The 27,732-nt window shown below is 31.6% G+C and overlaps 1 protein-coding gene and 1 long non-coding RNA gene across 2 annotated transcripts in view; both read right to left on the bottom strand.

The window, feature by feature from the left end:
* Nucleotides 1–27,732, bottom strand: part of LOC123895444 (fatty acyl-CoA reductase 3-like) — an 84,600-nt gene that overhangs the window by 712 nt on the left and 56,156 nt on the right. Inside the window, exon 8 of the mRNA XM_045945801.1 lies at nt 523–795. Within this exon, the coding sequence (XP_045801757.1) occupies nt 523–795 (273 nt within the window). The remainder of the gene's footprint in view (nt 1–522; nt 796–27,732) is intronic.
* LOC123895449 lies at nt 18,193–19,549 on the bottom strand. Its single transcript, XR_006804373.1, has 3 exons — nt 19,404–19,549; nt 18,670–18,797; nt 18,193–18,564 (listed from the first exon to the last, which is right to left on the bottom strand). It is a non-coding gene; the product is annotated as an uncharacterized LOC123895449 (long non-coding RNA).

Raw genomic sequence — 27,732 nt, 5'->3', positions numbered from 1 at the left:
CTAGTTCTTCCTTAAAATATGATTGGGTCAATTTGAACATCTTAACCTGTTCCTAAACTAGAACAAACCAATTAATATTTGTGCATTATAGATCTAGTTGATTTAAGACAAAATCGGGTTGACACGAAATATATGTTAAATATTTTTTACTCAGAAAAATAGTTCTTTTTTTATATTTTGCAATATCTTCAAGTTTCCAACCTTCTCAATTTTTGACTACCTTGAACTTAAAAATAATACTCTTGACCTTTTAGTATAAAAAAAATACAAAACAATGAATATTCCCACTTCTCATTAGCATTTTATCACTTTGCCGCTTTTTATAAGTATTTTTATTAAAATTCCTCATTTTATAATTTATTTGTGTATACAACTATTACTAAATTTTTGTTTGTATTGTATTTATGTGTAAATTACACACATACACTTTTTCTTTAATAAGAAAATATTAGTTGTTATGTTAATGTTTTCTTCATAAATTATGAATACGAACAATTGAAATTAAGGATTTGAAATAAGTACCTTTAAAGGAAGCAAGTAACGTATGAATATGTATCTGCGGAAGCTAGCCAAGTTGTTAAACATAGTACCTCTGGCAACCTTAACCGGTTTTCCATCCCTGTTTATCCATGGTTTTACCGTGAAATATTTAAAGTTATATTCTCTAAAAGTACGGTATGTTATTGGATTTCTAACAGAGGAACCAACATGATATATCATATGATCATCACTAGGTTGATTTGCATGAGCCATCATAGTTACTATAATTGCATTTACCACCATGTCTGCTGGTATCTGTTCCAAATTAAACATAAATTAATGAATCAACATGTCAAATTGATGAAAATTAAGATATATTAATTTCATTTATGGTCTGCATATGACCATCTCTAAAATCTATGTATTTTCAATTTGAATGAATGAATACATATTTTTAGTGAAAAAAAAACCATCTCTGTAATGTTGAGTGCCATCTTCGAAATTTAAACTGTTTATGACCTTTTTTATTTTTATAATGTTAAATTGCACACCATAAATATTCCCAGGATTACCACTCGGTCTATAGTACTATCAATATTTTGCAACTCACCACATCAAAAACAGCATCGAGATCTGCCAAGAAGCTTGTCAATTTTCCTTTACCATAAGCAACGACTATACTGTCTATGGTCCTGAAGAAAAAACATGATAAATAATTAAGTTTCAAAACTATACATGAAAATTTGCAGGTAAATTTCGTAATTCTAGTAGTGTATATTAGAAAAAGTTGAAATATAGACTAAAATTAGAAATATAAATAAAAAAAATATTTTATTTGTTTTACAAATTAGAAATACAAAAAAAGTTAGAGATTGACTTAATTTTTTATTTTTGTAACTAATTTAACTTTTTCTAATACAATACTCAATCTGATTTGGAATATAAACAATATTTAGTCATTTTTTATATGTATTTGGTAAAAAAATGAAAATCAAATACATCACCTTTCTTTTACCAATATATATATGGTAGTAATATTTAATCTGATGATTTACCTTATGCCTTCAACCCAACCACTGAGAGCTATCCAAAGTTTGAGCTTAGAAATTGAATCAGTACCCATTTCTTCGTGATTGAGCTTCGATTCGTGAATCAGCTTTAGGGTTTCAGTGAGAGCTTCGTGAGAGAGGGATTTTCAGTGAGGATTTTTGTGAGAGTTGCGTTTGAACTTCATGGAAAGAAAGGTTTCAGTGAGAGCTGCGCGAGAATGGGAGACGGCTTCAACGAGGGAATGAGTTCGTGAGAGAGGGAATGAATTTAGGGGTTCTGCGTGTTTTTCCAAATGTGTGTGAGAGAGACTTTATTCACTTGAATGACTTCTTACATCTGAGGATATTATGGTCAGATGAAATATTATTTTAGACAATTTTCAAAGTAATTACAGGATTGCCACCGCGTTGACTTTTCACTTTAGGTAAGGTCAAACCAGATGTAAATAGTAGTGGCTATGTATTCTTTACTTCAGGTAGAATTGAAACAAGATGTAAAAGGTACTCCATATTCCTTTTCACATCTGACATATGATCCACAGATGTAAAGCGCTTATGTAATATGTCATTTTTCTACTAGTGAAACTGTGAACAAAAACTATAATATCATAAGAAAAATAATTGATTATGGTCTGGTACTCTGGTTTTTTTTTGTTTTCAATGAGTTGAGGATCGAACCCGGGATCTATAGCGTACTACCCAAATTCCTCACCACTAAACCAAACCTAGTGGCTTGTCTGGTACTCTGGTTGGCAATATGTTAACGAGAGAATATTAAAATTAACAACCGTTAAAGTAGGTTGGGTTTCATTTTTTTTATGATCGAAATTCAAACAAGATGACACACATATGAGGGAATTTCTTTGTGGGATTTTTAGTTTGAACGTGTTATCATTAGGATTTAGGATAATGAGATTTCAACTGCATATGAAATTGGGTTTGGAAAAGATGAATGGTTAGTGATTAATGAGAATGGGTAGAATAAGGAAAGACACATGTGCTGTTTAAAATGAGTGTTATACGTCTCAACAATTAATTTTAATTTAAAGGTCAATAATTGTTCCTTTCATTCTCATATATAAAACTCATTCTCATGCGTTCAATGATTCCCTATGAATCACTCAAAATACACTTGTTAACATTTTCGCCATTTTATACTTAATGTGAGTATTCATTAATACAATCGCTCAAATATATTGAGATTATATATGTGTGTGTAATTCTTCTGTTTAAGCGATCTTTTGCAAGAGTATTTATCACATATAACTTATATGATAAATATTAGTAAAATTTAATTTCTTGTTCGACATTAACGAAATTTATGAAATAATAACTTTTCTTTTACCAAATGAGAATACAAGTTTTATTAATAAAACATATGTAAAATAATAATCACCAATACAAAATATGAGATCACACACATTTATTTTTGGATAAAATCGGTGCAAATAGTGAATCGTTTGATTATACACACATCACTTCAAGGCATACTTGAAGATACCAGGAATATGAATATTCATGAAATAATCTTCCTAATCAATAATTTGGGGACAAAGTAAAACAAATCTATTTCTACACCTCTTTGTTTTGCAGCTAATAGCAACTTTTTTGTATTCATATTATGTCTTATATATATACTCGTTCGCATGTTAAAATGCGTAAAATTTTCAATGATTCCCTATGTGTTCGATCAAAATACACTTGCTAAATTTTCTCCGTTTTATACCTAGTTTGAGTATCCATTAATACAATAAAACATACGTTAACAATAATCACACATTTATTTTTGGATAAAAAAATGGGTGTAAATAGTGAACTGTTTGATCATATACACATCACTTCAAGGCATACTTGAAGATACCGAGAATATGGATATTCATGAAATAATCTTCCCAATCAATGATTTGAGAGTCAAAGTAAAATAAATCAATTTCCACATCTTCTTGTTTTACGGCTGATAGCAACCTTTGCGTATTCATATCATCAAATATGTGTACAAAATAAGCATTTGTCTTAGTTAATTAATAAATACATTAAACAAATACTATAGTATTATATTTTAATTTTTATGCTAATTAGAATCAATCAACTTACATGCCATTGAAGAACAAGTAAGGTAGATAAAGATCGACCAGCCGCATAACAATATTAATTTTTCGATTTAGGTCGAGGCACATCCCCTGAAAATATTGGCATAGCAGTTTATTGACCAGCTCTAATACCTGTTATATATGAAAACTTTGTTAGCACGTTACTGTTATGGCATGAATTACATTCACCATTTTTTTAACAACAAAGAAATTGAGTATATGACTAATCCAATTTAATCCATGGACAATAAGGAAACATTACTAAAAAGCTTAGTAACCATTAATTCACATAAATATTAATGGTTGGAGAAATTAGGCTGACATGACGCTGTTCCATTAATTTGATTCTTGATTAATTTTAGATCACAACTTTAGCGACAAGGGTGAGCAAGAAACTATAGTTCTTCTAACCCGATAATATTTGGGTTGATTTAAGAGAAAATTGGGTTGACACGAAATTTATGTTAAATATTTTTTTAATGACCTCATTACTACAAAACATAGTTCTTTTACTCGGAAAAATATTTTAGATTTAATAATTAAATTCAATAGATACTTCCTTAATTTAATAAGCAATTTTGTTGAACTCTAAATATAGCAGATTCACAATCCTTTAGCTCTAACAAGAAGATAAAGTTTCTTTTCCACAAAAACTACAAAATCACACAAGTAAACAAACATATTGTATATAATTAAAGCATTACTTAGAAGATGACTCAAAAGAGAGTGAGAAATATACTTTTTTCCAAGGAAGCCAGTAACACCGGTTAATAGAATTGTTTTGCCATGAAGAAAATGTATAATGCTTTTGAATTCCATTGCAAATCGAGGTAGAGAAGTTTTCAAAGGAAAAAGGGAAAAAAGAAACTAGAAAGGAGCTGAAAATAGAACACATGATGCTGCTTATTAGAAGATGATACACTATATGTTTTTATACGCTCATGAGTCATGACAAATGTTACATGTATGCTATTATTATTATTATTATTATTATTATTATTATTATTATTATTATTATTATTATTATTATTATTATTATTATTATTATTCTTATTATTATTATTATTATTATTATTATTATTAATTAGTGATTTTTAGATGAGAAAATAGTGAGTCAATTTGAAACTCTTTAAATGGGGGTTTTCTAGTTTTTAAAGGGTTTATGTAGCTGATTTGGTTAATTGGGCTGACGGTGGTTCTGCAAATGCACAGAGTCGCTATCAAGTAATAAAGTGATAAGTTTATCGTTCTCAACAGGAATTGTGCCAAAATTACTAGTTTCTCTTAGGAATATGGATAAATTAAATGACTGAAAATAAATGCATAAATGGTATCTTTGTCTTCACTTTGTTTGTTTAAAAATGTATCTTTGCGGGTACTTTAGTAAATGCAAGAAATAAATGCATAAATTAAATGACTAAAAATAAATAATGTGTGTGACCACACGGGGTGGTTAAGTGTGGTCGGATCCCTCTCTTACTCCTGCTTGATTGCTCTATTATTCCCCTCGATAAGGATTTAGACCGTTGAAAATAAGTTTGAAGCAATATCTGTTCCTATTTTTATTACAAGCTTTTATAGAGCCTAGTTAAAGGTTACCCTTACTTTATTTAGACACCATTGTCCAAAGCTCCACTTTTTCGTTTGAACTTTGGTCTCATCACCCTGGGGACCCCTAAATTATAAGTTGTCACGTGTGCCTAAAACTTGTCCCCTACCCACAGACATACTCTGCAAGGTAGAAATTATCGTTTTTTTCAATCCTATACTAAGACGGCAGATACTGAATTTAATGGTCTCATATAGGCCCTAGTATGTTGTCCTTTGGTCGGGATTACTAGCTTCGTTTCCTATGTGATATCCACTAGATCCTTAGATTTTATTCTAATGTGATCAATATTAAAATAACTAAAACCATACAACAAAAGAGTTTGAAATAGAAATAATTGAAATTTATAAATATTATAAATCCTACTACCAAGTATTCGTAAGGGAGTTTCTCGACTCCACCTAACCTAGGAAAAATAAATTACAAAGACATAAAGAAAAGAACCTTATTGGCCTTGGAGTTCCTTGGTCTCCTTGCCTCCTCTTTAGAGTTCTCCTACTCTAGAGTGAATATTCAAAGTATTGAATATTTGGAATGTTTGTGAATGAATAATAGTGAAAGAGGAAGACTCTATTTATAGTTTTACAAATTACAGCTGGGTTTGGGCTTTTTCTATGCACCCATTGTGGTCACGATGGCGTGTATTTTTGCCTCATCGTGGCCACGATGGATCCTATCGTGGTGTGGTGGAAGATATTCTCATGATTTTTTGCGTATTTTTCAAGTCATAATCGTGGCACGATGACAAGCCATCGTGCCACGATGACAAGCCATCGTGCCACGATGGTAAAGATTTTATGCAAATTTTCTTCAATTTTATCCGTCTTCTCATCGCGCCACGCTGAGACACAACGTGGGTACGATGGTGCGCTACTTTATTATATTTTTGCCCTTTTTTTTTTGCTGTTTTTCCACTTTTATTGCTTCTGGTCCTTATGTCTTCATTTTTCCCTATATTTGCTTGCTTTTGGTCTTCAATTACTATAAAAACTACAATAATCTACTACAAAAAACATCATATAATTGGCTGTCATCATGTGTCTATATTTTTCTTGTGTTTGTTGGGACTCGAGTAATGTTTGTTGTTTACTTGATTTTTATTACTGCTTTGAGGTTTTCTCCTTCTTTGTAATCTTGGGAGGTAATTGGTTCCCCTTTTATTAATATATTAATATTATATATTATATTATATTATTTTAAGCTATTTAAAAATAAATGTTTGAAACCCATCACTACAACAAAACAAAAAAAAAGTATGAAATGAGGTGAAAAATTTGCAAATTAATGAAGTACAAAATGAAGCACAAATGTATCACTCTTTATAGAACCAATAATATATAATGAACTTAAATAAATAAATAAAAATTTTGGGAGGGGGGTGTATCTTCCAACCAGACACAGTCTCTAGCGCTAATTGGGCCAAAGTGTGGACTACATTGTTACATCGCTAATTTAGAGACATTGTTACAACAAAACTGTAACAAACCTTCCCTAATCTTCTCATCTACAGTTATTATCCTTTTTTTTTTTTTTTGTACATGGTTTAGGGTATATTTTCTTTAAAGCACGCTTAAAAACATCTACATACAAAGAAACAAAGCAAGATCAAAGAAATATTTTTAGATACAAATCATTCTAAACTTGCAAAATACAAACATTCACCTCATAGTTGAAACGTTGGTTTGCAGATTCACAATCCTTAGCTCTCAAAAGAAGATACAGTTTCTTCACATTTGGCTGAACTCTGAGTATCTTTTCCACAAAAACTACAAAATCACACAAGTAAACAAATTAAACCATGATCTATAAGATGACTTAGAAGAGAGTGAGAGAGATACTTTTTCCAAGAAAGCCACCGGTGACTAGAATTGTTTTGACATTAAGAAAACGTTTGACGCTCTTGGATTCCATTACAAGTAGAAAATTTTCCAAAGAAAAAGTATAAAGGAAGTGAGAACACAGAACAAAATGATGTTTGATAGTTATCTGGTATTTGTGAGTTATAAAGGACAGGACAGATTGAAGAATGCTGAGAACAGAATGCTGTTTGAAAAGGGGAAAAATAAACTAGAGGATGATATATATATTTCTTTAAATTGACATGACAGTGTATACTATATATAATATTATTATTAAGTGATTTTTAGATGAGAAAATTTGATGTAGGGTTAGTCAATATTTGAAACTCTTTAAGAGGGGAGTTTTATGATTTTAAGAGGGGTTTATTTAGCTGTTTCGGTTAATTAGGCCTATGTGTTTTCTTGTGTTGGTTAGGCCTTGAGTATTGTTTCTTGTTTTCTCCTTTGTAATCTTGGGAGGTAATTGGTTTACGCTTTTATTAATATATATTATTTTAGCCTCTTTAAAAATAAATGTTTGAAAGCTATTACTTCACGATTTTTCTCTGCAGGCTCAATATCCCGATAGGTGGCAGTAGCGGTCTCACACTGACTGAGGTTACTCAGTTTGTGGTGCTTATCAATTTTTGACTTGTCAACAGCTTATTGCTTTTCGATTGGAGACTCTTACGCTACAGGTTGTCCACAAAAGTAAACATGGTGGCTCGAGACATCATCTCTCCAGACGCTCATTTTAGTGTATCCGGTTACGGCGGTGTTGAATCAGCTCAACACTTATTCATTTCTTGCAGTTTTTTCGGCTCCCTGTGGTCGTTGGTTCGGTCTTGGATTGGATTCTCGTTGGCCGACACTCAGCAGTTATCTGACCATTTTATTCAGTTAATTTCTCTTCAGGCGGTCTCCGTGCGAGACAATCTTTCATGCAACTCATTTGGCTCGTAAGTGTGTCGGTTGTGTGGAATGAAAGAAATCAGAGACTATTCAGAAATTCTGAGTGTTCCCTACCTCAACTGTTGGACAAAATCTAACTTTATTCTTATCGATGATTGAAGACAATGAACTTTAATCTGATCTCAAACTACCATAGTTAGTGGTTGAGCCAGTGTATTTGTTTGGAAGTATATTTGTTTTCATATTGTTACTTGTTCTTGACATTGTGTAATCTTTTTCGGCACGTCTTGTGCTCAGCAGATTATTCGGTTAATATATATTTATTTTTGCCTTTTAAAAAAAATTATAATGAACTTGTTGCATCCTTTACTTTATTTTTCTTAACAATATAGTTTTATCATTTGATTTATTTATTTAATTGCTTCATTCTGTTTTGTCGGACATTATATTTGATTAGTTAGATTTTCATTTGATTTACATAAAATTAATTTTTGCTTCTATTTTATTAATGAAAATACAATGGGTAAGTCTAACCCACAAATAAAGGGACTACAAATTAAAGGGACTACATATGGTATTTTTTTTGGTACAAGAAAAAAAATAATAATTCAAAATAATTCAAGGGTCAAGTTATTACCAATAAGATGTTAGTGTGGGAAATTGGTTCAGAAAATCAAAATAAATAAAATTATATTAAAAATAGTGTTTTTATAATTTAATTCCGAGCGTTTCTCTATTCTCTTTTATGAACTACCTCTATGGAAGAAAAAAATTGATTTGAGTCAATATTTTATTTGATATGCTAATCCATCCTTTCTCTATTCTCATATTCCACAAACACCAAATTTTAGCATCATTTCTTATTTTATGTAGTTCGCCTTCTTTGAAGCCTTCCTTTGATTTTAGTTGAACAATTTATGTTTATTATATTAATGTTGTTAAAGTTATGATTTTTTTAAGTTCAAAAGATGTTTATGTTTTGTCTATCTATTATATCAAACATCTCAATTTTCATAGTGTGTTTAAAAAATATACAAAGAAAATAATAATAATTATCAAATTTATGTCCATTAAGGAGAAAAAAAAATGAAATAGAAAATTTTAGGAGGACTAAAACCAAAATTCTTTATCTTTAGAGACCAAAAATTAAAATTCACACAAAACATCTTATTTTTATTTTTAGAGACTAAAATACAAATTCGCTATATTTTTAAATATTATAAACTTAGTTAACCCGAAATTATTTTATTATAAAAAAATCCATATATGTGAAAAAGAACAAGATAAAAATAGATGGTTTGTAAGTCCTCTCATGAACAAATCTTTGAGCTATACGTTGCAACTTTGATTTTCACCATCAATTTAATCTGATTCGATGATCAGTTCGATTAAATTGCAACTTTGATAGAACAAAGGACTTACAAACCTCTTTGTGATGTGATTGGAGCAAGACTATGCTTGCTAACTAACCATGATTTATCGATTATTTTAAATGTATATATGCATTCGTAAGAACTCTCACCTTACTTTATTTTTGGATAAGAACTCTCACCTTACTTTATTTATGCATTGTCACAAAATATTGTACAAGATAAAAAATTGTTCAATAATTTAAGGGGTGTCAAGTGTTCTTATGTGATTCTGTCTATTACATATCTATTTTGCAAAACAAATGAATCCTTAACAAAATAAGAGAAATGCAATTATGGACCTAATGACACATATTAAGAAACTTAATATATAAATATTGTCTAAAAAATCTTTCGTTCAATTTCTTAAAATTTAAAAAATTTCTTTTAAATACATTTTTTTTTTTACTTTTGGATTGCTTAACATGTGTCATAAAATAATAAAATATTTTTCTCATTTTAATTGTGATTTAAAGTAGGATTTTGGTGGTGATCTGAGTAAGAAATTGTCGGTAGAGTTTAGTTTTTGAAATTTTCTAGTCACACCCAAAAAAAATTAGTTACACCTAATTTTCATTAAAATTTAATTATAATATCAAAATTGTCCTTCTTTATTTAATTTTTTAAAAACCGTGTTTTCATCTTTTTATGTCTCTGCTTCAAAAACTCCATTAATGTGTTCTCTCTAACAAACTCACAAACTTTATTAATGTGTCATTAATCACAATGAAATATTGAATTTTTGAAAATATTCTGTTAAGACTTTATTGCATAGGTTAGTGAATTTATACTTTTTCAAAATTTAGGGCACTCATTTTTCATGCGATTTCATGTTTGTCTGTGATTCAATCGTTAGTAAATGTAATCTTCTAAGTTAAATGTTTACAAGAACTGCTAATGTAAATAAGATCATGTACTAATAAAATCAATTTCAAATCGTATGTAAATTGAGTTTATATAACCTTAGTAAACTCAATTCACATAGTTTCCATAAACTCAGTTCACACTTACACTCAATTTAAGGGTGTTCAATTTAGCACATTTGGGATTTAACCAGGTTTTTCTAGTGTGTGATTAGAAAAAATCTAGGTTTTTTTTTTTTTATAAATTGATACGGACATCAACAAACATTCAAACACTCAATTATGTAGAGAAAAATCTTAGTTTTTTTAGTGTGTGATTAGAAAAAAAATCTTAGTGTATGATGAGTGAATTTATACTTTTTCAAAATGCACTCCTTTTTTTCTAGGGGTGAGTATGAATCCGAGACCCGACTCGAAACCGATATAACCGACAACATATTGAAGCATTCGGTCGGGTGCGGGTCGGGTCTCAGGTCAACAAATTGCGAAAAACCGTGCATGAACGGTTGCATACGGGCGGGTGCGGGTCTCTAAAATTCAATCTCTCCATAACCGAAACCGACCGAACAACCATTAGATGCAAATTAATTTTTTTCCTTCTCTCCCTCTCAATCTCATGTACTCTTCTCTTTGTTATTTTTATTCATCTTTGATATAAGATAAAAATGTTATATTTTACAAAACTTATAATTAATAATATGGTGATGAAGAAGGTGGGAAAAATATTCTAATATATATTCTAGATCTATTTTAATTTCTACGTCTCTTCTACTTGATATTTTATTGTGTTTAGATCTACATATTGAAAGAAAGTAACGACATCTAACCCTCTTTGTTTTTTAATTTACTTCGTCTATCTTTTGTTGCATTGTGACGAGGTATTAAATTATTTGAAAATTAGGAATTTTTGGAGAATGGATAAGTTTTAGATGTAAACAAAGTTTCGATATAACCCGTAATAACCGATCCGTTCAACCCGCCACCCGTATGACCTGAACCCGAACAAACCGAAGATATAGACGGTCGGAATTGGGTTCAAATTAAATGGTTGCGGTTTTTATCGATTTATAGTGATTTTCGGCCCGAACCCGACCGAAACCGACCGATGCTCAAGCCTACTTTTTTCATGCGATTTCATGTTTGTCTGTGATTTCAATCAATAGTAAATGTAATCTTCTAAGTTAAATGTTTACGTGAACCGCTAATGTAAATAATTATTTACAACAAAAAATGTAATCTTATAAGATCATGTACTAATAAAATAGATTTCAACAATAGTTAAGTTAGGTGAAATAGATAGAAGTTGGATGAAATATATATGCAGGTATAACTTTCAGAAACTTATTCTCTATTATATTTATATCATCTATTTGTGTTGACCCGCACTTTTGTTAGGTTTTATTGGATCAGATTCTTTGTTCCCGAGTTTTTATCTCTCTTATAATTTTCTTATTTTGCTTTTTATTATATATTATTATGAGAATATGGTAGATGATGAGGATTTTTAAATATATCGACACATGTATTTCTAAAAGGTCTTTAATACTTACTATTCTCTTAACTTAGTAAAATATATACTTATATATATGATTTAAAATCAAATAACGCATCACATTTTTTTAATTCATATTATTTCCAGAATTCTAAGCAAATCAAAGTTCATTCTAAAAATAATATACATGAAGCAGGAAGCACACCACAACACACCGACTGAAAAACTAGTATTACTATTTTCATTCATGTGTGTTTGGTTGGATGGAATAAATTGGGTTTTCACATGTCTGATTTTTACACTATCACATGTCACCGCATAGCTTTTTCACATGATGAAGTAACTCGATTTCATGCAAAACGTAACGTGTCATATACAATACCTATACTGTACCACTCATAACAATCTACAGGGACTTAATTAGAGAACATGATCTAAGTCGTAAGTCCTCTTTCTCTTTATCTGAATGATGTTTAGATTCTATCTTATGTTTTGTCCTATCTGTGATTAATCCTTGTTTTTCTTATGTTTAAGGGTATTTTTCTTCTTGTGGTGGTGCATTTGAGGGGTTCTAGTTTATTGGAGTGTGCATTTTTGTTCCTTGCAAGTTTATTTGTCTGTTTTTTTTTTTTTTTATATAAGTAAAATTTGAATTATAAGGAATACAAGGGGTACTCAACCCTTACAATTCAAGATTAATCACAGGAAATACAATCAAAGCAAGCTAACAAATTATTGCACCATTCTAAGAAAACAACATTAATATTACTACCTCGGCCTATGAACCAAAACCAAAAAATATAAATAATCTAGTTACCTATGGTACTCTTTGTTTGTTTGTTTATATTTCTTACCTTAAGGTTCATTGAATTCTGGTGTAGTGTACATATGGTACTCTTTGTTTGTTCTTTTAAATATTTTTATATTAATATATAATATATTTGTCATTAAAAAAATCATTTTTATTATAAAAAGTAATTAAAAAAGAAGATTACTATAACTCAATCCGTTTTTTTCGTAAACAAAAAAAACAAAAGGCATATATATAAGATACATGAAGAACTACTCCCTCCACATACACCCACTATCCAAGAAAATTTTAAAATTTTTTGAACATAAATTATGGCAAATTTTATGGTACATGTAATAATTCTTAATGTACCAGTACATCAGGTAACTAAATTAATATGTAAATGAATATATTTTAAAGGAAATCATTTTTCTTATCATTAAAATGATTATAGTAACTAAATAATATTATTCATCAAAATTGTCAAAAATATTAAAATTGATATTTTTTGAATTTTTATTCATCATTATAGTCAATATTGAATTTTTTTTCTAAGAAAATATTAGAAAAATTAGTATCATGCTTATAAACAATATATTGTATTTTTTCTTATGATATTATCATTTTTAAAATATAATAATCGGTTAATAGTTTTTTAATTCATAAAAATAATCGTTAATTTATCAATTTACTGACTTGATGTATCGGTACATTCAAATTATTCGAATGTACCGTAGAAGCTCCCTAATATTATATCTCAAATATATTCAATAAGAAATGTACTTAGAGTATATAAGATCCAAGAGAGTAATAGATTATTTCCTCCGTTTCCTCCTATCCTTAATATATGAAAAAATTTACTTTTTAGATTAATTAAAACCGATGGAGATTTTAATTAGATACATTAATTAGATTTTAAACAATAAAATTTCTCTTCTTACACCGGAGGGAGTATCAATTTTACAGTATCACATGTCTGCTTTTTTTCACATGATGAAGTAACTCGATCGATTTCATCACCAACTTTATTCAAACCGATGGAGACACATAACCACATAGTATAGTCATTATCACATAAAACAAAAAATAATTATAACACAGCATCATAATGAAGGTGCTGCACTGCACACGAAGAATAATTAATATGAAGGTGCTGCATGCATGCAAAACGTAACGTGGCAAAACTCATAAAATTTTTCATGCACTTAGAGAACACGACCTCCCATTACATGACATTTATATTATGAGAACTGCTAAGTGTCAAACTTTGACACACACCAACAAACACTTGCCCATATATTGATGCCATATAATTAAGACAACGTCTAACATATAATGGTAATGATGTAATAAATAATATTATAATAAATACGAATTTTATAAATTTCACCGTTGTATTAAAAATTTATGTTATATGCTAAACAGTGCCTCCGGGGCACTGTTTAAGGAACCAAATATAGTAATATCACATTGAAGTTTGTGCACTCAACGCCTTGAAAGTGTAAACATTGTTATTTTTAATTTTAAAATTTCTTTTTTTGGTTTCCTTAACCAGTGCCCCGGGGGCACCAGTTAGCATGACCCTATAAATTATTCATAATTTTTTTAAAAGAACTTATATGTTATATAGATTATTCATAATTTTTCAAAAAGAAATTGAAAATTATTTGATATGTTATGAAACTCATCAAAATTAACGATATTCAATAAAAAATCATAAACCTAGATTGGGTGCGGTCAAAAGCTTCCAAATCTGTTGAGATTTGCAGGATTCTTTTTATTGAGTCTCTTTTGGTTTTCAAATCTGCTGAGATTTGCAAACTTCTTTGTATTTGGTTTGACCTTTTTCACATCGGCGTTGATGGTTTGGAAGCAGATTGCGAGCTAGCTAGAACTTATCTGCCTAGCTTTCTTTCTACCGTTGTCACATCAATTTTGGGCTCACGGAGATACTTTTTGGGTTCTGATGCACCGATCACTTTTGATTCGAGATTGAGAGTTAAAGTTTCGTGGCATATCTATGAGTTGAGTTTGTGTCTTCTTTGCTGGTCTGGAGGCTGAGGAGTGTCTCTCTGAGAATGAGATTAGATGTAGACTTCTATTAAGTGGTGTCGGTTTTGATTTTCTTCATTGATATTCCGCTTATATACAGCGCATTTGTTTTTGTAGTCCTGTTTCTCCCGGCTCTGTTCGTCTTGTACATAGACTGATTATTAATAATAGGCTTAAATGTAGTTTTGGCCCCTCAAGTTTCACAATTGCTTGATTTTGGCCCCCCACATTTCAATTGCTTGATTTTAACCCTTTAAGTTTCACAATTGCTTGATTTTAGCCCTCCAAGTTTCAATTGCTTGATTTTGGCCCTCCAAGTTTACCTCCTTTTGTATTTGCTAGCCCCCCGTTGACTTTTTTGACTATAAATTGCTTATGTGACATTTTAAAAAAATTAAAAATATGTTTTAATTAAAAAATAATAATATTTGCTTTTATAAAAATGTATTAAAAATTGTTTTTTTAATAAAAAGTTTAATAATTATTTTTTATTTAAAAAAAAGTTTACAAAGTTTTTAAAAAATAATTCATAAAATGTTTTTTTTACTTTTTTATATAACAAAATTATTTTACAAACTACATATAATAAAATAAAAATTATAATTTAGTTTGTAAAAAACAATTTGTAATTTATTTATTTATTTATTTTTAAATACTTATTTGCAAATTTGGGATTTAACCAAGTTTTCTTGTATACATGTCATTCCGAAATGATCTATTAATCTGCTAATAAGTCGTTTAATTGCAGTTCCACCTATCACGTTATTGTGAAAGACGATGAGGATTTTTGAATATATCGACACATGTATTTCTAAAAGGTCTTTAATACTTACTATTCTCTTAACTTAGTAAAATATATACTTATATATATGATTTAAAATCAAATAACGCATCACATTTTTTTAATTCATATTATTTCCAGAATTCTAAGCAAATCAAAGTTCATTCTAAAAATAATATACATGAAGCAGGAAGCACACCACAACACACCGACTGAAAAACTAGTATTACTATTTTCATTCATGTGTGTTTGGTTGGATGGAATAAATTGGGTTTTCACATGTCTGATTTTTACACTATCACATGTCACCGCATAGCTTTTTCACATGATGAAGTAACTCGATTTCATCACCGCATAGTATAGTCATTGATGTCACATTAATTAATACAGCTCATAATGAATTGAAGGTGCTACTGCTGCATGCACTGCAAAAATATTGAAGATGCTGCATTGCATGCAAAACGTAACGTGTCAATTCAATATACAATACCTATACTGTACCACTCATAACAATCTTCAAGCACTTAATTAGAGAACATGACCTACCTTCCCATGACATTTATATCATCAGAACTGCAAAGTGCCAACCGATTTGACACACACAAACAAACACTTGCTCATATATATTGATGCCATATATATATAATTAAGACAACATCTAACATGCATAAACTGTTGAAATTTTATATGGGTTATGCTAACCGGTGTCCCTGGGGCACTGGTTAAGAAAACCAAAAAAGAAAACTTTTAAATTGAAAATAATACATTTTAGACTTTCGAGGTGTTGACTGCACAAAGTTCAATGTCATATTACTATATTTGCTTCCTTAAACAGTGCCCCGGCTGTTTAGCATTTTCCATTATATATATATATATATATATATATATATATATATATATATATATATATATATATATATATATATATATATATATATATCCCCTTAAAATTATAAAAAATAGACAAATTTATTTTTTATTATTTTATTGGCAAATTAGTTTTTAGTGTATTGTTAGAGAGTAGGGGGAATTGTTAGTAATTAGCAAGGTTGTGAAAACCGGACCGATAATCGAACCGGCGAGCTTACCGATTCAAGGTTCAATTGGTCGGACCGGGGTTCAATCGAGTCGGACCGTTTTTAATTAAATATATATTTTTTATTTTTAAATGATGTTTAAAATTATAATAACAAACAAGCCCTTAAGAGAAATGTTACGGTCATGTCATGATGTAGGAGGATTTTTTCTGTATATTATTATTTTAGTTAGATTTAGTTTTATTATATTTTAGGTTGATTTCTTATTTTTATATTTCACCTAGGTTAGTTATTTTTATATTTTAGGAAGATTTGTAATTTTTATTTAGCTAGGTTTGTTGTTTTTATTTTTACAATCTTTTAGGAGATTTGTTAATTTTATTTTTCACTCATATTTAAGCTAAATTATTGTAGCTTTGAAGGCAACCTTTTAATTTAATAAAATTCAGAGATTTTTCTCAAATTTGGTAGATTCCAAATTACTCCTTCTGGTGGATTCCGGAAGTCTAGTGGATTCTAGATTAGTTACTCTTTCTAGTGGATTCCGGAAATCTGGTGGATTCCAGAGCCTTATTTGACAGGTTTGTCACTTGCGAACCTGTGTTTTATTATAGGATTAGCGCTTGCTTTTCCTTCACGCTTCCGTACTGCGTCATGTCACCTCATTTATAACAATCACCCAACATGAGCTATGTTACCTCATTATTTTTTGGGTAGGTTCCATTCTTAAAATTTTTTGAATTAACTAATGAATGCAAACTGTGAACAAAAACTATAATATCATAAGAAAAATAATTGATTATGGTCTGGTACTCTGGTTTTTTTTGTTTTAAATGAATTGAGGATCGAACCCGGGATCTATAGCGTACTACCCAAATTCCTCACCACTAAACCAAACCGAGTGGCTTGTCTGGTACTCTGGTTGGCAATACGTTAACGAGAGAATATTAAAATTAACAACCGTTAAAGTAGGTTGGGTTTCATTTTTTTTATGATCGAAATTCAAACAAGATGACACACATATGAGGGAATTTCTTTGTGGGATTTTTAGTTTGAACGTGTTATCATTAGGATTTAGGATAATGAGATTTCAACTGCATATGAAATTGGGTTTGGAAAAGATGAATGGTTAGTGATTAATGAGAATGGGTAGAATAAGGAAAGACACATGTGCTGTTTAAAATGAGTGTTATACGTCTCAACAATTAATTTTAATTTAAAGGTCAATAATTGTTCCTTTCATTCTCATATATAAAACTCATTCTCATGCGTTCAATGATTTCCTATGAATCGCTCAAAATACACTTGTTAACATTTTCGCCATTTTATACTTAATGTGAGTATTCATTAATACAATCGCTCAAATATATTGAGATTATATATGTGTGTGTAATTCTTCTGTTTAAGCGAACTTTTGCAAGAGTATTTATCACATATAACATATATGATAAATATTAGTAAAATTTAATTTCTTGTTCGACATTAACGAAATTTATGAAATAATAACTTTTCTTTTACCAAATGAGAATACAAGTTTTATTAATAAAACATATGTAAAATAATAATCACCAATACAAAATATGAGATCACACACATTTATTTTTGGATAAAATTGGTGCAAATAGTGAATCGTTTGATTATACACACATCACTTCAAGGCATACTTGAAGATACCAGGAATATGAATATTCATGAAATAATCTTCCAAATCAATAATTTGGGGACAAAGTAAAACAAATCTATTTCTACACCTCTTTGTTTTGCAGCTAATAGCAACTTTTTTGTATTCATATTATGTCTTATATATATACTCGTTCGCATGTTAAAATGCGTAAAATTTTCAATGATTCCCTATGTGTTCGATCAAAATACACTTGCTAAATTTTCTCCGTTTTATACCTAGTTTGAGTATCCATTAATACAATAAAACATACGTTAACAATAATCACACATTTATTTTTGGATAAAAAAATGGGTGCAAATAGTGAACTGTTTGATCATATACACATCACTTCAAGGCATACTTGAAGATACCGAGAATATGGATATTCATGAAATAATCTTCCCAATCAATGATTTGAGAGTCAAAGTAAAATAAATCCATTTCCACATCTTCTTGTTTTGCGGCTGATAGCAACCTTTGCGTATTCATATCATCAAATCTGTGTACAAAATAAGCATTTGTCTTAGTTAATTAATAAATACATTAAACAAATACTATAGTATTATATTTTAATTTAGATGCTAATTAGAATCAATCAACTTACATGCCATTGAAGAACAAGTAAGGTAGATAAAGATCGACCAGCCGCATAACAATATTAATTTTTCGATTTAGGTCGAGGCACATCCCTTGAAAATATTGGCATAGCAATTTATTGACCAGCTCTAATACCTGTTATATATGAAAACTTTGTTAGCACATTACTGTTATGGCATGAATTACATTCACCATTTTTTTAACAACAAAGAAATTGAGTATATGACTAATCCAATTTAATCCATGGACAATAAGGAAACATTACTAAAAAGCTTAGTAACCATTAATTCACATAAATATTAATGGTTGGAGAAATTAGGCTGACATGACGCTGTTCCATTAATTTGATTCTTGATTAATTTTAGATCACAACTTTAGCGACAAGGGTGAGCAAGAAACTATAGTTCTTCTAACCCGATAATATTTGGGTTGATTTAAGAGAAATTGGGTTGACACGAAATTTATGTTAAATATTTTTTTAATGACCTCATTACTACAAAACATAGTTCTTTTACTCGGAAAAATATTTTAGATTTAATAATTAAATTCAATAGATACTTCCTTAATTTAATAAGCAATTTTGTTGAACTCTAAATATAGCAGATTCACAATCCTTTAGCTCTAACAAGAAGATAAAGTTTCTTTTCCACAAAAACTACAAAATCACACAAGTAAACAAACATATTGTATATAATTAAAGCATTACTTAGAAGATGACTCAAAAGAGAGTGAGAAATATACTTTTTTCCAAGGAAGCCAGTAACACCAGTTAATAGAATTGTTTTGCCATGAAGAAAATGTATAATGCTTTTGAATTCCATTGCAAATCGGGGTAGAGAAGTTTTCAAAGGAAAAAGGGAAAAAAGAAACTAGAAAGGAGCTGAAAATAGAACACATGATGCTGCTTATTAGAAGATGATACACTATATGTTTTTATACGCTCATGAGTCATGACAAATGTTACATGTATGCTATTATTATTATTATTATTATTATTATTATTATTATTATTATTATTATTATTATTATTATTATTATTATTATTATTATTATTATTATTAATTAGTGATTTTTAGATGAGAAAATAGCGAGTCAATTTGAAACTCTTTAAATGGGGGTTTTCTAGTTTTTAAAGGGTTTATGTAGCTGATTTGGTTAATTGGGCTGACGGTGGTTCTGCAAGTTCACAGAGTCGCTATCAAGTAATAAAGTGATAAGTTTATCGTTCTCAACAGGAATTGTGCCAAAATTACTAGTTTCGCTTAGGAATATGGATAAATTAAATGACTGAAAATAAATGCATAAATGGTATCTTTGTCTTCACTTTGTTTGTTTAAAAATGTATCTTTGCGGGTACTTTAGTAAATGCAAGAAATAAATGCATAAATTAAATGACTAAAAATAAATAATGTGTGTGTGACCACACGGGGTAGTTAAGTGTGGTCGGATCCCTCTCTTACTCCTGTTTGATTGCTCTATTATTCCCCTCGATAAGGATTTAGACCGTTGAAAATAAGTTTGAAGCAATATCTGTTCCTATTTTTATTACAAGCTTTTACAGAGCCTAGTTAAAGGTTACCCTTACTTTATTTAGACACCATTGTCCAAAGCTCCACTTTTTCGTTTAAACTTTGGTCTCATCACCCTGGGGACCCCTAAATTATAAGCTGTCACGTGTGCCTAAAACTTGTCACCTACCCACAGACATACTCTGCAAGGTAGAAATTATCGTTTTTTTAAATCCTATACTAAGACGGCAGATACTGAATTTAATGGTCTCATATAGGCCCTAGTATGCTGTCCTTCGGTCGGGATTACTAGCTTCGTTTCCTATGTGATATCCACTAGATCCTTAGATTTTATTCTAATGTGATCAATATTAAAATAACTAAAACCATAAAACAAAAGAGTTTGAAATAGAAATAATTGAAATTTATAAATATTATAAATACTACTACCAAGTATTCGTAAGGGAGTTTCTCGACTCCACCTAACCTAGGAAAAATAAATTACAAAGACATAAAGAAAAGAACCTTATTGGCCTTGGAGTTCCTTGGTCTCCTTGCCTCCTCTTTAGAGTTCTCCTACTCTAGAGTGAATATTCAAAGTATTGAATATTTGGAATGTTTGTGAATGAATAATAGTGAAAGAGGAAGGCTCTATTTATAGTTTTACAAATTACAGCTGGGTTTGGGCTTTTTCTATGCACCCATTGTGGTCACGATGGCGTGTATTTTTGCCTCATCGTGGCCACGATGGATCCTATCGTGGTGTGGTGGAAGATATTCTCATGATTTTTTGCGTATTTTTCAAGTCATAATCGTGCCACGATGACAAGCCATCGTGCCACGATGGTAAAGATTTTATGCAATTTTTCTTCAATTTTATCCGTCTTCTCATCGCGCCACGCTGAGACACAACGTGGATACGATGGTGCGCTGCTTTATTATATTTTTGCCCTTTTTTTTTTGCTGTTTTTCCACTTTTATTGCTTCTGGTCCTTATGTCTTCATTTTTCCCGATATTTGCTTGTTTTTGGTCTTCAATTACTATAAAAACTACAATAATCTACTACAAAAAACATCATATAATTGGCTGTCATCATGTGTCTATATTTTTCTTGTGTTTGTTGGGACTCGAGTAATGTTTGTTGTTTACTTGATTTTTATTACTGCTTTGAGGTTTTCTCCTTCTTTGTAATCTTGGGAGGTAATTGGTTCCCCTTTTATTAACTAGACGGCCGCCCGTACGTTGCACGGGTTCGGCGGAGCATGATTTATATACCAATCATGGTTGTTATGAGTCAAGAAAGTTAGTCATAAGCATATGGAAATTTCTTAGGGGGAGTATCATTTATATATCAATCATGGATGCTATGAGCCGAGGAAGCTAGTCATAAGCATATGGAAATCAATTAGGGGGAGCATCATTTATATATCAATCATGGATGTTATGAGCCAAGGAAGCTAGTCATAAGCATGTGGAAATCAATTAGGGGGAACATCATTTACATATCAATCATCGATACTATGAACAAAGGAACGTAGTCATAAGCATATGGAAATTAAGCAATTTAATTACAATATGAAATTCTGGTATAGCAGAACCAGATGTTGTATAGAATGTCGAGACATCTGGTCTGACAAAAATAACACGGCAAGGCATATAACATTAAAACGGATACTGCGAAATAATGTTTTATCAGATGTTCCAACATTCAATTTAAAGAGAATGTCATACTTAATGTTGGAACATCTTACGAAACATAATAAAATCAACCAGTAAATAAACTGCACAGGAAATTGTTAACCCAGTTCAGCCAACCTGCCTACTCTGGGGGATACCAATCCAGGAAGGAAATCCACTAATAGCTCTAGTCACTAAGACCTCCAGCAAACCCTCGGTTTACGTCTTACACTAAGACCTCCAGCAAATCCTAGGTTTACGCCTTATGACCTCGACACTACTCATGTAACTTCTGCCTAGGAACTCCTAGACATGAGATCCCATCTCACTTCCACACAGCCAACACAACCTGTGTTGTTCATATAATGTTGAATAAAATGTGGCGACAATCACCGTGACATATTTTACTCTTGCTTAAAAGCTTGGAGTAAATCACACATAGTTAACTCCGTACTTCAAAGCTTAGGAGTAACCTTACAATAACAAACTCAGTTCTTAACTCGTGTTATAGAATCCACAAGTAAGAATCACAATTAAAAATACAAACATTATCTCCTTGCTTAAAAGCTTCAGAGATATTACAATACTCAACTCATTACCTAAAGGTTTCTGAGTGAGGACATAGTGACCATCTCACAACCCGAGTGGTTCACTTACACCAACTCTCCTAGAGAGTGGCTTAAAGACACGAAACCCTAAAGACTACATCTTTGATGAACAATGGTTTCGGTTCCTTAAAATCTTGGCCTTGAGTCTTCTTTATATAGACAGAGCTAGCACGCTCCTGATCGTCCAAGATAAGCTTCAGAACACAGCTGGTCTTTGAGTCACGTCCAGCTAAGCAAATCAGACCTTAATAAAAACTTTCCTAAAATAGTTGATCCTCTTTAGGAAATAAACAATGTGTTGAATCATTCCATTAAGTCTTGATAAGAACATATCTGCACTAATAACGTCTTGATCAGATCAAATCTTGATATACACGTTTGTAGAGTGGATTTCCATATATAGCAGATACGTGTAATAAATGCGCGAGATTTGGGCAATCTGACTGTCGTACCCAAAAATGTTACAACATTTGGTCCAACATCTTTTGTACCTAACATGTTGAAACATTTGGTCCAACATCTTGCTTGTATATTTGTTTTAGCAAAATGAGGCCAACACACAAATAACCAACAATCTCCCCCTTTGGCAATTTTTGGCTAAAACAACTTCAGCCCATTAATAAGCACAGAGAGATTTAAAAACCATACAATCCTTCAAGTCAACGTGAGCACACAAATATGAAGGAAGGTAGAACATCTTCTATGTTACTTCCAAAAGATTTCCTCAAATGAAAATAACGCACAGGGTAAAGAAATAAACTTTACCATAAACCATCAGAGGCATACACAACAGCGGAATCATAACCAACTTAGCTTCATCCTTCAGTAGAGAGAAATAAACTCTCACAAGCACACTTGGGAAAAATAAATTCCCACATCAGCATCAAGATGTTTCAACAATTTGTAGCGCATCATAACATCCATACATTAAGCACACATAGGCAAAGAACTTGATATTGCATTACTCCCCCTTAATATCAGATCAGAGAAAAACATATTTTTGCTCCCCCTGAATACATCAGCTCATGCATCTCATCAGGCCATCAGAAAAACTGGTTCTTACTCCCCCTGAATTCATGCATGTCACTGCACACACTACTACTTCTTCATAGACAGGCTAGACTAGCATGTCACAACATCAGATACATCATTATAAAGTAGCAGACAAACACAAACATACTACTCCCCCTTTTTAGCCACAAAATATGCCAAACAAAAACTTCATGCATTAAGAGCAATAGTAATGAACATCACAGAAATCCATAGTGCAGAATATCAGAGCATAACAAATCCATAGTCTTGAAATAGCAGAAGCATTACATCACGTACCAACAAAAAATACAAATGTCCTCCACATTATGCTCCACATCATATAATCATCAGATACCATACATCACATACTGCTACCGCACACAAAACACATCACAGATCACAACTCCTTAAGCAAACCACAAAGTAGCAGTTGGGAAGAGTAAATTCTCACATAGCTGAGAAAAATAAGTTCTCATGCATCCAGGATGTTCCAACATATGGCAGGACATCATCCAGAGCAAACAAATAGAGCTTTGCAAAACAGAATAGTATCCACTTACTGCATTATGCTACTTCCCCTCAAAATCAGAATCAGAGCAAAAATTAATTTTACTCCCTCCAAATACATTGACACATGCTTATCAGAATGATCATCAAAAAACAATTCTTACTCCCCTCAATTTTATCATCCATATCAGCACATAAGCATACAGCAGCACAGATTCAATACTACACCACTCAGGTTAGCAGATGTCTAAGCATCAGACACCACATCATATAGTAGAACACATCCAACCACTAAAAGAGCATGCATATGTTTCAACATCAGGTAGCACAACAGACATTAGCAGCAAAACCTATCATGCCTACCAACTACTAAACTACTTCCCTTTTTAGTCGGAAGTTTAGACAAAATAGGGTCTTCATGCATTAATCAAAGAGTACAATAGTATAGATATCCAGGAACATAGTGCACAGAGCTACTACAAACGAAGACAACACCATGGGATACATACCTCATCAGATATAAATCAGCAGTGGAGTCATCATCAAATAGCCTAAAACAGATCACACTTCATCAGCACAAAATTTTCAACATGATGGCCAAGATGTTTCACCATCTAGTACCACATCAGATAGCACAGGTTCCTCCGGTATGATATCAGAGCATTGATAACAAAGATGTTTCAATACATGTTAGCACAACACATAGCATATGTTAGAAAAGATGTTTCAACATATGGTAGCACAGCTTCTAGCACAAGTTCTTCCAGCATGATATCAAAGCACGTAGTCTTCCAATCAGGGCATGGAGCATCCATCTAGCAAAAACTCCTCCTGTACATATGATCCCATCTTGTGCAAAGGAAGCACGATGAAAGGAAACATTGTCACAGGGAGCAACAGGCACATTCTGAGGGATCTTTTTCCCACCAGACTTTTTCTTTGAGGCAGAGGGTGTGATGTCTGGTACATCCTCCTCAACATTATACTCAGAGTTACTTGAAGGTGCTTCCTTTCTGTTCAGACTCTATCTCTTCTTACTAGCAGGCACAATAACCTCATACATGTTCTTCAACCACTTCTTCATTAAGTGGCACAGTTTGATGCCTTTCTTTAGACTGAGAGACCCTTCTTCAACCTCAGTAGAATTCTCTTCATCAGACCCTGTCTCTTCATCAGATGAGTCAGATGGGTCAACAGATGTCCCAACATCTTTCACCACAGCAGTTTCTTGAACAGGTTTCTGGACAATAGTAACATCAGCCTTAGGTTGGTCCACAGATGTGTCAACGTCTGTCACAACATCCTTTTCAGGAACAGTTTGTTTTGATTTATCAACAACAGAACCAATAGCATCTTTTGTCTGAGATACATCAGCAACAAGAACATCTATAATTGTGTTTGTGGAATCAACAACATTCACACCAGCAGAGATAATAATGTCAGGAGCTAGTAATACTTCTCATAGCTTCTTTCTCCTTTAAAGCACAAAGGGAGAAATAAACTCCCATATACAGAGGAAAATGAATTCTCACACATCAGAGAAAAATAAATTCTCAAAAATCAGATCAGGATGTGTGGACATCATGAATGACATCATACCATAACACATTTCATGAGAACATAAAGCTAGAGGTTTCAGAAGCAGATTTGAAACTGTCACATATAATAGTAGTAATCACATTTAAGTATCACAAATCTGAGCATTATCACATCTGATCACAACACATCTGAACACATATAGTACTTCTCAACAGAGTGCACATCCACACAAACAATCATAGCATGACCAGTTCTCTTTCAGTCATACTTTGAGCAATAGCTTGGTCACGTGGAAGATCATCAAGATCAGTTTCTTCCACCACAGTCTAAACTTCAATACTCCAAACCACCATCAGGTTTAAAACTCTCAGAACTATATCAACATCAGTTTGGGAATTGTAGAACAGGTTTCAACAACACCAACAGGTTGATCCAAGATGTTTCGACATCTGATGTGACATCAGACTCAGGTGAGGTTTCTTTGGGGGACACAACCACAACTTTAGTGGGGAATAACAAAGTGACAGAATCAACAACTTTGAAAGATGACACATGAAAAAATTTCAAAATAACGTCATCAACAACCACAACATTCATACTAGACTGACCTATGGTTTTAAGAGATCTTGGTTTATCTAAAATTACAATTTCAAAGACAGATCTTACAGATGTTTCAACACTACCCACAACATTTGAACTGACAAAAAAAACTTTTAACAGATGTAACAACATTTGACTCAACATTATGGGGTGACAACTGAATCAATGAGGTTATCAAAACGAGTTTGGTAGGTTTATTAACATCATCAACAAACATAGATAGGCTTTTCTAGGATCTTTTGAGAGATAAGATTAACCTGGATAATGGATTTAGAAATAGGTTTCCTAGATGATGCACATTTTGTTCACCAAGCAATATAGAAGTAGTTTCAGATGGATTCAAAGTATTCACAGACCTTTTATGCATTCCCTTTTGACACGTGGTTGATCACACTGTCCATTTCACTTCCTTGTTGATCTTACAGGAAACATGTCTCGAATAATGTTCTAACATTCAGTCAGACATTGTCTTCTTTTACTTGCATTGATCAACACATCTTCAAACATACTGTCTTCCACTTGATTCTAAGTGTTCTTCTTTCACTTAGACTTAGTGACACATACCAAGACATCTGAATATCACATTTGTGACATTTCTCAATAATGAAGACTCCTGGAAAGTCCTTCCAAAAAAAACTGTAGAGAAAAATAAATTCTCCCAGACTCAACCATTTAACCACTCGAGAGATATGTGAATAACTGATATAATTATTCAGCTTTACATGACTAGAATCAATCATGCCTTGTTAATAATTTCATAATGTCACAACATGTTATCTGACATCATATTCTCATATGAGGCAAAGATCTCCAGAAGCTTGTACAACACTCTAGACAATATATATGTACCAATGCAATCCACAGAAAAACACATGACTCTACCTGTCATAGATAATCAGGGCTCCATCTGAAGATGAAAACTCGAGCACTAAATGAAAACATGTGAAAGACTTCATGCTTTCATGTTGAAGGGCAACACCAACTCCTTCAGTAGAGTCGATTCTGAGTCAGATACTCTCACTTCTTGAGAATACATCCAAGCATTCTGACCTCTTCACTTAACAAGGACACATCTGATCAATGTCCTAGCAGAACCACACTATGTATCATGACCTTTTGAATAGGCAGGATGTCATGCATACAAGGTGTAAAGTCACTCACAAAGTCCAAAACATCTTAGTTTGCTTAAAAGCTTGACTAAGATCCTGATTATCAACCCTTTTCTAGAGTGACTTGCAACAGAAGAAAACCAAAGACAATTATCAAACCTCAGTATTTGACAATATTCTTCTGCCCTTACATTCACTAGTAGTTGTTGATACTAGTGGAATAAATAGTCATGCATTGCTAGAGCATACTATTAAAACAAGATCAGAACCTCCACATTCTGATTCACATAGTCAGAAACACGTCTTCTGACCACACAGCTTGAGCACTCCCATGCAAAGTCTCAAGCACCTTCCACAGAACAGCCATCAATAAATATGATGTTACAACATCATTTGGGACACCAGCTTCTGATTTTGGAACCCAATTACATTGATTCATAAATCACCATTCAAAATAACTCATTGTGCATAGACATCCTTCAAGAAGCT

The sequence above is a fragment of the Trifolium pratense genome, linkage group LG7 (genome assembly GCF_020283565.1).
Source record: "Trifolium pratense cultivar HEN17-A07 linkage group LG7, ARS_RC_1.1, whole genome shotgun sequence".
NCBI classification, from domain to species: Eukaryota; Viridiplantae; Streptophyta; class Magnoliopsida; order Fabales; family Fabaceae; genus Trifolium; species Trifolium pratense.
This window is presented reverse-complemented; position numbering and strand designations above follow the sequence as displayed.